This window comes from Rhinoraja longicauda, chromosome 3 (assembly GCF_053455715.1).
Source record: "Rhinoraja longicauda isolate Sanriku21f chromosome 3, sRhiLon1.1, whole genome shotgun sequence".
In the NCBI taxonomy this organism is placed as follows: Eukaryota; Metazoa; Chordata; class Chondrichthyes; order Rajiformes; family Arhynchobatidae; genus Rhinoraja; species Rhinoraja longicauda.
Window position 1 is genome coordinate 64,649,731 of NC_135955.1, and position 13,598 is coordinate 64,663,328.

Here is a 13,598-nt window from a genome sequence, read left to right on the forward strand (position 1 = left end):
CTCCAAATGTCTATGCACTTCTGTTTTAAATGAGTTTCCCCATATATGGCAGTTATGGCTTCTTATCATCACCCTCTCAACAGTGAAAACATTACAACATGTACCCTGTCAAGTTCCCTTATTTTGCTAAACTCCAAGGAATACTGACCAAAATTGTCTAGGCTGTCTTAGAGTCATAGAGTGATACAGTGTGGAAACAGGCCCTTCGGCCCAACTCGCCCACACCAGCCAACAATATCCCAACTACACGTCCCACTTGCCTCATTTGGTCCATATCCATATAAACCTGTTCTATCCATGTACCTGTCTAATTGTTTCTTAAACAATGGGATAGTGCCAGCCTCAATTACCTCCACTGGCAGCTTGTTCCATACACCCACCAACCTTTATGTGAAAAAGTTACCCCTCGGATTCCTATTAATTCCTGTCTTGATAGGACAACCTTCTCATCCCAGAAATTAGCTTGGTAAATCTCCAATGACAACCTCCAATGCTTTTTATTAAGGTAGGGAACCAAAACTGTGCACAAAATTTCAATTCTGATCTCATCAACATCCTGTACAACTGTAACAGAACCTCTTTTCTCTGTATATCCTGTATATTGACAAGACCAGGCACAGGCTCGGCGATTGTTTCGATTGACTCTGCTCAGTCTACCTAAACCTCCCTGATCTCCCGGTTGCTCAACACTTTAACTCCCCCTCCCATTCCCACACTGACCTTTCTGTCCTGGGCCTCCTCCATTGTCAGAGTGAAGCCCAGCGCAAATTGGAGGAACAGCACCTCATATTTCGCTTGGGCAGTTTACACCCCATCGATATGAACATTGACTTCTCTAACTTCAAGTAGCCCGTGCTTTCCCTCTCTCCCCATCCCCTCCCCCTACCTAGTTCTCTGACCAGTCTTACTGTCTCCGACCACATTTTATCTCTGTTTGCTTTGTTGTTACCTTCTCCTAATCAACAATGATCTATTCTACATTTTCCTCGAACTCCATTCCCTTTGTCTTGTTTTCACACCTTACACCTCCTTATCTATACACTTCCTTATCTATGTACCACCCACTCTCATGGCATCAGTCTGAAGAAGGGTCTCGACCTGAAACGTTACCCATTCCTTCTCTCCAGAGATGCTGGCTGTCCCGCTGAGTTACTCCAGCATTTTGTGTCTATCTCCCGTTTCTTAAACTCCAATCTTTTTGCAATAAAGGTCAACATACCTTCTCAAGCATCTTCTGTTGAATCTACCCACTTACGTGATCCGATTCATGCACTTAGAATACCGTAAACCCTCTGAACTTCATTCATTTGCATTCTCCCTCCTTTTAGATAATGTTATGTCTTCTGATTCCTCTTACAAAACGCAGGACCTCACATTTCTCCACATTAAAATACATTTGTGAGATTTTCACCCAATTATCCAATGGAAGTATATCTCATTGCAAAATCACAATGCCTTCATCACCTATTTTCTAACATTGCAGGAAATCTTCCACTTCATTTCCTCCTCTAGGTGTTCACCCGGTCTTTCACCCACAATTTTGTTTTAATGTTTCAATAAGGCCACCTCTTGTTCTTTTAAACTTCAGTGAGTATCGGCCAAACTCTTTATTTTATATGTCAACCTCTTTATCCTGTAATCAATGTAGTGAACCTACTCTGCACTGTCCCCTATGCAAGTAAACAATTCCCTAAATATGGAAAGCAGAACAGTATGCTCTATCCAAAAATTAGAGATTAAATATGTGGAATATAATTCTCTCAGATAAATATTTCAAAATGTAATGGATTTTATACTTTCAAATTATTATATTTTCTGAAACTGAAATTTCAGCTTCAAACTTAATTTCATGCTTATTTTGCCATTTTCATATTTTGCTCTGTACAAGGTTTAAAATATTGGTTAAATTGTGTGCTTTTTATTTCCTGGCTTGTTGCTTGTGAAAAATCTTCAATAGCAATGGCTACTCAAGCCTGCTTGATGAAACCAATCTTCTGTGACCATCCTAAGAAAACTACATAGGGGAAAATAATGTACACAACAATGACATTACAAATCTTTGTGGAATGTTTTCTTTGGAAATAAGTGCTGTTGCTTCATCGGTTACCATAAAAAGCATGACTTTGCAAATCAGTGATAACTTCAGCATCGAAGAGGCTGTACCTACTGTACCAACAGAAATAACCTATACTCAAAATAAGTGACGTAGACTATGTATATTCCGAGTATTATCACAGGATTGAACACGACCCTTTAAATTCTATTCTAACTGCAAATGAAACGAAATCTTTGGCTTGACAGATTTGCTTTTTTTTTAAGATACAAGATTTCTCTTTTCAGCAGTTATAATCACCATTTATATCTGGTGAGCTTTTATATCTGTAAAGGTTTGTGATAGTTGAATACCTGCTTGCTTTTCAATTTTGCTCTTTTTAAGTTTACAGTGTTTATCCTCTTGTGGTTCAAGGCACTAGAAATCAATATTATAATGGACAGCCTGCCTTCAAGGCTGTTATATATTCATTTTCTACTATGTGGTTCATTTGCTCGAATGGTTCTTTGTGGGATCAGTGTGCAGAGTTTAATCTTGTTCTTTCCACAGTTTCCTTTTTTATCAAATTAACGATTTTGCGTTCCCAAGGAGAAATATTGTTTTATTTTTAAACATTAATGCATCAGCAACAACTGAAAAGGTCAACCCCTCAGTCCCATGTCTTAAGGTCATAGACTCAAAGCCCATTTCTAGAGATGTGTGTACGTATGTCAACGCTATACAGAAGAGCAGCATTTCTGAAGGCACCAACTTTCAGATGAGAAAATAAACTTAAAACTCCTCCACTCTCCCAGATAAACGTGACAGGCCCCAGGGCATTATTGAAGGAAAACAGTGAAATTCTCTCAGTGTTCCGGGTACAACATCTCCAAATCAAAATCACTGTAATATTTCAGCTGATCATTCATCACGTTGCTGTTTGCCAGTATTTATAATAAAGGAGAAAAATAGCATTCTGGATAGTTGGAGGAGGACCAACGCTTCAGGGACCAACGCTTGGCAAAATTATCACGATTTAAATAGCTGTGAGGAATGAAATAAAAGCACTAAAAAGTGCCAGATCCCACATTTTTAAAGCAAATAGGGAAGAACGTTGCAGATTACCCATAACCTTCTAAAGTATTGCCATTCAGGAATTATTCCTTTAGAATGCAAAATTGTGCATGTCACTCTGCCATTTAGGAAACGTGAGAGAGTAAAAACAGGGAATTCTGGATCAGTTATCTTATCATCTGCTTTTTTGGAACTTACTATAGTCTACGATTGAGGTTCGATTGAAAGACCAGTTTGAAATGTTACAGTCGACCACAGGGGCAACATGTATTTATATCTGGACATTGTGCTTTCTTATTGGGATGCACAAAAATAGCACACAAAATAAAATCTTTAAATGGACCAAAGATCAACAGAAATAATCTCTTGAATATGTATGAAATTTAAGGCCAGTTTGAAATAGTGTTGGAAATATGATGATGCAGACAACTGTTAATAAAAATGGAGGTCCATATATCTTTTAGTTTAGAGATACAGTGTGGAAACAGGCCCTTCGGCCCATCGAGTCCGCACCGATCAGCGATCCCCACACATTAACACTATCCATCACACACCAGGGACAATTTACACTTACACCAAGCCAATTAACCTACAAACCTGTACGTCTTTGGAGTGTGGGAGGAAACCGAAGATCTTGGAGAAAACCCACGCAGGTCACGGAGAGAACATACAAACTCTGAACAGACAGCACCCATAGTCAGGATTGAACCTGGGTCTCTGGCACTGCAAGCGCTGTGAGGCAGCAATTCTACTGCTGTGCCATCATGCCACCCGTGCTTGAAAAATAACATGACATTTTTTCCAACCCAGAGTCAGAAACTCCATCACATCATCTCTTCCCATGCAGTGATCCTCATCATAAGAGAAGGCAGACCTGCTTCTCATCCTTCTGAAGGACTTTTGCCATAAAGGAGCCTGGCCCTGTCAGATTTATCAGATGCCTTTGTACTGATTTTCCACCACCTGCACCAAGGCTCTTCCTCTGCCCAACAGGAAGTGCAAGTAAAAGCTTTAGTGTTCCATTTGCAAGTCCGAGAGCAACACCTGTCCCTTTACCTCCCCCCTCGACACCATCCAAGGACCCAAACAGTCTTTCCAGGTGAGGCACCTCCTCCAACCTCATCTACTGTATCCGCTGTTCCAGGTGTCAACTTCTCTACATCGGCGAGACCAAACGCAGGATCGGCGATCGTTTCGCTGAACACCTCCGCTCAGTCCGTCTTAACCGGTGATGTCCCGGTGGCTCAGCACTTCAACTCCCCCTCCCATTCCCAATCTGACCTTTCTGTCTTGGGCCTCCTCCATTGTCAGAGTGAGGCCTGGCGCAAATTAGAGGAACAGCACCTCATATTTCGCTTGGGTAGTTTACACCCCAGCAGTATGAACATTGACTTCTCTAACTTCAGATAGCCCTTGATTTCCCTCTCTTACCCCTCCCCGTTCCCAGTTCTCCCACTAGTCTTACTGTCTCCAACTACATTCTATCTTTGTCCTGCCCCCTCCCCTGACATCAGACTGAAGAAGGGTCTCGACCCGAAGCGCCACCCATTCCTTCTCTCCCGAGATGCTGCCTGACCCGCTGAGTTACTCCAGCATTTTGTGTCTACCTTCGATTTAAACCAGCATCTGCAGTTCTTTTCTACGTGCTCCTAAAAGTGTGTCGGCCAACCACTAGATTCCCATGTACATTCTAGTCTAATAGCATGTAGAATGAGGTCTCCTCAACTGAGGTCTCCTCAAGGTGTCAGTGGTGCAAGATGCCACTTTGGATTATCATTCTTAAACATGGAGAAGGGAAAACTACGTTATTAGTGTTCTCTAATATAATGGTTTCATAAGCACTTTTCTCCAGACTACATTGCTTATTCTCTGGCAGTTAAGTCCAACATTGTCCAGTTTTTATTTCAGCTGTGAATTATATTTGCAAGAGATTATTAAAACTTGTTACGAAAATCTTTAAATGGTCTCTTTATATACATATCATTCACAAAGATTTAGTGCAAATGTTGAAGTTTGTATTTTTAATTATTTTTCAGCTTAGTTACAATAGACTTGCTTTATCACAGACCTTGCAGTTTTCTTCTTTTTTTTATGATGGTACTAAAAGGCACTTGCATAATTATGTAACAGGACACAAGCTCTGAAGAAAGTCTGAAAAAGGGTCTCGACCCGAAATGCCATCTATTCCTTTTCTCCAGAGATGCTGCATGACCCGCTGAGTTACTCCAGCATTTTGTGTCTATCTAACCCCAAGATTGTCTTACTCTTTATGGACTTAAATACTGGTAATTACCAACATTTCTAATGTTATGGCAAAATATTCTCGACTTGAACATCAATTGTTTCTTACTTCACAGATGTGTGTTCTGCCAAGTGTTTTACAGCATTTTCAGCTGTCCAACCATAATATTTCGCTTTTGTTTAATCTGGATGGAGTCAGAGCAACAGAATAACCAGCACCACTGATTTGTAATCTCGTTGATCTGCACACACAGCAAGAATTTTCCTAAATTTTCCACCACCCTCAGTCTCGCACAAATTTTAATTTAAAGTTGATAACAGAAGGAGATAAACAGGTGAAAAATGATTGTGATAAAGAGTAGCCCGAACAGCCAAGGCAGTAGAAATCTGTCCTGCCATTTAAAACTGTACAATTTCCCTCTGTTTTCTTGTCAGCCCTGGCTTATACTTGGCTGGTTTTATTAATATACCAATTCAGAAGCAGTAAACAGCTGTGGACAATCATTCTTGACAATCTTATATTGGTGTATTAATTGTAAAATTAATTTGCCACCATTTAATAATCTGAAGATACTAGGAAACCATATTGTTCAGCCTTCTCAATTAAAGGGCAACATAACAATAAAATCATTTTGAACACAGATAAAAATGAAAAAGTAAATTAAGCAAAATTAGAAATTGTGTGTAAAAATACCAATACAGGGCAAAAAGAGCTGAAAGATATGTCATGAAAAATATTTTTATTAGCTTAAAGCATCTGCAATGTAACTATATAACAAAGAGGATTTTGTTTTCTGTACAAGATATTGAAAAAAGATTTATGCAGAGAATAAAATGTGTTGTATATATTTGTTGCAAATTACTAAAAATATTACTGGATCTCTTGCAGGTGGCCTTACATGGATCATACATCAGATCAGCAAATTCTGTCAAGATAAGCAAATTTGACACACATTGAAATAGCTGAAATAGCTTATTTTGCTATGAGACACTTTGAAATGTTAGATTTTAGGTGCATTCCCTTTAAACATAAAATTTAACAGGGAAGATGACAATATAGACATTCCAAACAATGAAATTAATTAGAATTGTAGTTCTAGAATGATAATTTTGAATGGGAAGGAAAACTCTCTCCAACAATTTCGATTTATATGTATTGAAAATAGATTACAGTCAATGCAGCACAGCTAAAGTGAACCATCTAACTCATAAATCTGTGAATTCAGCAATGTGTTATATATAAAATGATTGCTGAGCTGGGGGTTCAGAAGCTATTTTTCAAAACTATGTCACTTTCACAAAAAAAAATGGTTTTACCACCGTGCATGACAGGTAAAGAAAGATGTGCCTGGAGATGAAAGAACTGAAGTAGCTCCTACCACCTACACTTCTGAATTCAAATTAAAAACCAGTATGACAATTGAGTGGAGAGTTTTGCCACTGTAGGGAAAATTGCTGGGGTTCACTTAGGCCATTACCAAAAGCCAGAAGACACAATGGGATCTGAAACCAGCAGATAGAAACAATGATGGATTTAAGTTATTAGCACAAAGGAAAATGATGGATGGTATTCTGCTTTTCTTAATCTACATCATCATCTAGATCTACCTAAAGATACTTTTGGTACTAATAAACTTAGTTAATGCCCAGATAAAATCAGAGTAGAGTAATCTGACTGTGGTCTGCATCCATATCGATCAATAAAATCACTTGTACCAAGGAAAGCACAGTTACATGCTGACAATCCAAGTCATTAATATTGTTTAACAGCACTAAGTCGACAATCACAGGAAGAGCGATTTTATGCACTTTTCGCCTTTCGACACTTTTGTCTTTGTAATAGGTTTTAAATACTATAGTAATGACCTCAATTTAGAATGATTACTATTGAATTAGAGGCAATTACCAGCTATAAAGTATTTTTGAGTGTTAAAAATGTTGTTTTAGACATTGTTTTAAATGAAATAAAATTTATTTGGTTCAAGAACTTTCAGAAATATTTAGCACTCCATATATTTTAAGATATTGTTTTTGCAATTCCTTGAAGAAAATACATAATTCATTTAAAATGTTTAAAAATACTAGAAATACTATTTTCAGTAAAGCATTTTCCTCTCTGAATTGCCGCAGAAAAAAATGGATATCAGGGTGGCACGATGGCACAGCAGTAGAGCTGCTGTCTTACAAAGCCAGAGACCTGGGTTCAATCCTGACTATGGGTGCTGCCTGTGTGGAGTTTGTACGTTCTCCCTGTGACCGTGTGGGTTTTCGCCGAGTGCTCTAGTTTCCTCCCAAATCCCAAAGACGTACAGGTTTGTAGGTTAATTGGCTTTGGTAAAAATTGTGAATTGTCCCTCGTATGTAGGATAGCGATAGTATACCGGGTGATTGCTGGTCGGCAAGGACTCGGTGGGTCGACGGGCCTGTTTCCACGCTGTATCTGTAATTAGGTTTTGATCTTCTGTAGCAGACAACTGCTTATTCTTAGAATTATAAGCCATTTCAAAATGTTTACTTGCAAGGATTCAAAAATATAATTTAATGTAATTTCTCATCACTGCACCCCCCCCCCCCCTGTAAAAAAATATATACTGAGCCAAAATGTGCGGTTCTGGCTGGTGGTTTGAATAGGAACTGCCTGCATATAACATCACAGTGAAATACATCTCAGTCTCTCAGTCATATGCAGACCCGTGCAAGTCCAGGACTTTCTCAGTGATAGACGCTGCTACATCTGTCAATCCTCTCACTTGTTTGCCTCTCCGGAATTCCATAATGATCCTGTGTTAGGTCACACCTGGCATAGGATTGGTGGCTTCTTCCATTTAATTCGGGAAAATTGGTGATTTGGTTTAATACATGAACATTTTGTTTGAATGAACTTTATTTATAATAAAATTCACTAACTAAATCTTGCAAAAATTCCATTTTACTCAAAAGTTTGACAGAAGGTAAAACTTCACCTTTACTTTTTCCTTTACCCTTGCTGTTATATCACACTTTGTTGAAAGCACATTTCAAGCAAAGCCTTATGCAATTAAAATACTCTTGCATAATCAACAAAATATATTTTAAAGTAAAACAACCAACATACAGCAAGACTGATACACTGGGTAGTCAATGGAGTACAAACAATATTTTATCCTTGCTTGTTCCCATCTAAAAGAGACTTTTAGATACACACATGGACATGCAAGGAATGGAGGGATATGAATCACATAGAAGCAGGTGAGATTAGTTTATCTTGGCATTGATTTAGATTTTTAGATTTAGAGATACAGCGCAGAAACAGGCCCTTCGGCCCACCGAGTCCGCGCCGCCCAGCGATCCCCGCACATTAACACTATCCTACACACACTAGGAACAATTTTTACATTTACCCAGTCAATTAACCTACATACCTGTACGTCTTTGGACTGTGGGAGGAAACCGAAGATCTCGGAGAAAACCCACGCAAGTCACGGGGAGAACGTACAAACTCCGTACAGAAGGCGCCCGTAGTCAGGATCGAACCCGAGTCTCCGGCGCTGCATTCGCTGTAAGGCAGCAACTCTACCACTGCGCAATCGTGCCGCCAATGTGTTCGGCACAGGGGCGGCATGGTGGCGCAGTGGTAGAGTTGCTGCCTTTCAGCTCCAGAGACCCAGTCCTGACCACGGGTGCTGTCAGTACAAAGTTTGTATGTTCTCCCTGTGACTGCACAGGTTTTCTCTGGGTGCTCCTGTTTCCTCACACACTCCAAAGATGTACAGGTTTGTAGGTTAATTGGCTTCAGAAAAATTGTAAAATGTCCCTCGTAAATGTATGATAGTGTTAGTGTGCAGGGATTGCTGGTCAGCACAGGCTTGGTGGGCCAAAAGGCCTGTTTCCACACTGTATCTCCAAACTAAACTAAACACATACATTGTGAGCCAAGGGGCTTACTCCTGTGCTGTACTGTTCTAGTTCAAATTTACCCAAGTCTCAAGTCTGGGTGTTACATTTCCAGTTACCTGCTCAACCGCAGGAATGTCTTCCTAAATCCAATCTGCCACTTCCTTTTCTTTAAGGCACCTCTTAAAACGACCCCCCCCCCACCCTCCTCTTCCAGACCATGTGGTTTAACATCTCCTGATTGGCTCAGTGTTATTTTGGAGCCTTTCACATTAAAGATGCTCTATAAAATGCAAGTTGTTGCTACACCATCTGTGCCTTGCATCAGAAGCAATTCATTAAATATAAATAAGCAGCATAACAAAAGTGGGAAACAACAGAATGACCGAGATAAACAGTTACACAGGACTTTCAAAACAAAATGAGTATTGAGAATTTCTATCAGATACCAACCACCATGGGAGTTTTTGAAAAGAAAATGCTGGTATTAGATTATATATTTTGTGTTGGTACAGTACCAGTGCCATAATTTTGAGTTTCGTTCAGGGTTTGGTAGCAGAGTGGCTGCAACTGGACACAAATTCAGAATCTGGGATCACCAATCTGGAAGAAACTTTGAATCCCAGTACTGCAACAGGAGAATTTAAATTCACTTAATAAATCTGAAAAGAAAACACTGATATCAGTAATAATGAGGTAATAATAATTTCCAGTAGTGATTATCATAGAAAATTTGCTGATTTACTGAGGGAAGGAAAAGGAGGTCTCTCGTTTTTAGGTGGTTTGGCCTTAAAGTGATATCTGAACCATGTAATTCCTCTACTTTCTTAGCATTATAAAGAGATTCGGCATGTCACCAAACACTCTAACCAACCTCAACAGATGCACTGCAAGAATGTATCCTGACTGGTTGCATCATGGCCTGGTACAGCAACTCCAATGCACAGGAGTGCAAGAGGCTACAGAGAAAGGTGGATTCATCCTGGCCCATCACAGGTACAGCGTTCTCCTCTGTTAAAATCATCTATGAGGCCCTTCTTCAAGACAGTGGCATCTATCATCAAGGATCCTCATCATCTGGGCCATCCCTCTTCGCTGTGACTATAAGGCAAGAGGAGCAAGGGCCCGAGGTTCTGGAAGAGCTACTATCCTCCAACCAGCAGGTTCTTGAACCAACGTGCACAACCTTAATCCTATCTTGATAACGGAAAAGTACATGCCACTACCACTGATTTGTTTCCAATAGCATATTTTTGCACTGGTCTTTTTTTACAGACATTTCTTTTCACATTCTTGCCGAATATATGTGTCCTTCATGTATTTGTGTATTGTCTGAGTCTTTGTATCCAAGATGCTGCCCCAGCAAGAATGTTATTGTAACCCCTTCACCATACATGTGCACACGGCAATATACTCAACCTGACTGCTCATGGAGTAATTAGTGATGTTAATGAATACTGGTGTTGCTAGTGACATACACATTTGGTGAAAATAAGTCTAGGTTGTATTTTCTTATTTATTCTAAAGTCTTTTAAATTCGGTTAAACATTTTATTTGATTCTTTTACATTTCAACTTCATCACGACAGTCAATTTTATGGTATAATAAAGGCCACTGAGATATTTTGTCATCCTGGGCATTCTTAAAGAAGCAAGAGCTGCTGTTCCCTTTTGCAGTGTAAATCATCCAGACCTTTTCTTGGACAACTTCATTATTTAGCCCACCAAAGAGCTGCGTATGAAATAAACTATACTATTTTTTGATAAATCATTAAAAACAACCACGGACAATTAAATAGCTAAATAAAAATGACCTCTATATTGTTTCACAATGTTATTCAATGACTTGAAATAACAGGATGAAACAATATAGAGGCCATTAATAAAAAGAGAGCGTTGCATACATCTGTGCATGGAGCTATTTTTACATCTGACTGTTATCAGATGGAAATACTGTTCCGATCACAGGTACTTCACATCTTGGACTGATTTAAACCTTCACGTCGGAATTGTTTTTATTCCAAATTGCTTCTCTTTGTTTTTATAAATTTTATTATTAAAGTAAAAAAGTCAAAACTTACAAGATCAATGGTTTAGTATTTTGTATAAGAGCAAAAGCATTGTGTAATGATAATAATAATGTGGTAATAAGCTTTTTAACAGATCAGAAAGGAATACTGGTTTCTCTAACAGTATACATTGCAAGTCTAAGTGGACCCATATTCTCTTACTGCTATGACAGTGACAGAAATGGGCCATTATCTTTGTGTAGTCTGTATGTCAGAATTTTTGGCATCAACACTCTGCGCTGTGAAGTGCCCTGTGATCTGATAAATCGATATTTCATAGCAGAATTCAAAAGGTGTGTGACAGTATGACAGAATAAAGCTGAAATATGTATTGAGGGTTGAAACCTATGATGTATTTAACAGGCTAAATATCGTGGAGGGCACCTCAGCGAAAAATGCTCATTTACACGCGTTGGAAAGAAGCTCCCAATGCACAACACATTCATGCAACCTTGATTTGAGGCAAGACGCTCACTCAAAAAACATTTTTAGTAAGTTTACCTGGAGGTAGGCTTCTAAACCATGGCGTCGCTGTTCTAAGACTTTAGGTACCCAGTTTCGCACGTGCTTTGAAGGCATTTCAGGCGCTTTGATGCTTTTCTTCAGCTTTTCAGAAAATAAAGTTATAAGATGCAAAAATCAAAGCCACTTTAAGTTGATATTTGCCAAAATATTCATTTAGAATGCTTCTTCTTATTTTGTTCATAGGTTTTTCAGAATAACATGAGCTAATCACTTAAATGAGAAACTTTTTTCTCAGCACATATAAAAGGTTAAATATAGGTGGATTTCCTTTTGATTAATTACAACTGGAGAAAATGGGTTGATCACTTTGACTATATTTCTGGTCAGCTTTCATGCCATCTTACCATTTGTCATGCTTGGATTCAAACTAGTTTGATGCCTTTTTTAAAACACAAAAGCAAGTCAGAAGCAGACAGAGTATAAGCCAGAAACACGGCATACGACATTACAGTAAAATGCAGCATACAGGGTTTAATTTAATTTTTTTAATGCTTTGGTAAAGTTACCACTAGAGAGGCTGGGCATAAAGAGTAAAGGGGAATTTATGGTAAAAGCAAATAATGGTTGTAGCACTAAAACCACACAGTTCGGGTAGAGTGAACATTCAGGTTGGCAAGATGCGATGAATGGCAGTTCACAGGGGCCACTATTTGTGTCTTACTTCTGATATAAAATGTAGATGGATTTAGGCATCGCAGGAGAACTGTATGCCAAAAGCACCAAATTAGAAAGCTTAACAAAATATGTTGAAATTCATGAAATAATGCAGGACAAGAAAGCTTACAGTGAATATACTGCAGAGAAATACTAAGTAATCTATTTTATAATTGAGAGAAAGAAAGAACACCTCAAAAGGTTAATATTAAAATAAAAGAGGAACACAAGGATTGTGAAATGCAGATACAATGGTTATAAATGAATGCTGTGACCTTCCTTATCTCACCCACCACCTCATCCCCACTTGCCAAAAATCCACCCCAATATTTCAGCAAATTGTTGTGCATTATTTGGCTAACAAAATGGACAAATATTTCCATTTCCATTCGTCTGCAGAAAAATATGCACGGCTATATAACTGGCTTTTGTTATTACTCAAAATATTTATTATACTTCATCAACATTATTCCCCAATTTCTGTTCACAATTAGTTCAGCATTGCATGTCCTTAACAGAGGTGAAAAGCTGGTAACAAAAGACAGAGTTGTCCACTGGGGACTGAATAGCGCACAGCTTTCACCTTTGACATCAGGGTTCAAATTCAACCGGAATGACTGGAGTTAAATTGCATTTTCTTTGTCAGCTGCATAGGCTAACATAATTTATACAGTGCCTTGCACAACAATATCACATCTTGAACTGAGAATCATAAACTTAGATGATGTAGGATGAAAATGAATTTATTAAAATGCAGTAATGAGAGCTCAGATGAGGCTGTGGTTGATACATTGCTGGGGTTTTGAAGTCGTAACACCTCCCTGCAAGCATCTTGTCTGATGCTTTGGATGCCTGGACTGGATAAAAAAAAGGTTCTATCTATGCCTATTATGAATCGAAGGGGGAAAAATTAAAGTACAGAATATCTCTGAGGAATAAATTTGAGCCAACTCCAATTATACAGTACTAGCAACTGACAAAACTGTGCAAAATACTTTCAACAGTGGGGGTTTCCATCCCCGCTGTGCAAAGAGTAAATATGACTGCCCGTAACAAGGTAGCAGAGATAACAGATCCTCAAAAATATGGTTCTCTGCAGCATAGAGTATAAATGGCTGCATTGTCCAGTGA

The 13,598-nt window shown here is 38.8% G+C and overlaps 1 protein-coding gene across 1 annotated transcript in view; it reads right to left on the reverse strand.

The window, feature by feature from the left end:
- Nucleotides 1-13,598, reverse strand: part of LOC144592049 (sorting nexin-24-like) — a 115,683-nt gene that overhangs the window by 34,671 nt on the left and 67,414 nt on the right. The window contains exon 3 of the mRNA XM_078396287.1: nucleotides 11,790-11,894. Within this exon, the coding sequence (XP_078252413.1) occupies nucleotides 11,790-11,894 (105 nt within the window). The remainder of the gene's footprint in view (nucleotides 1-11,789; nucleotides 11,895-13,598) is intronic.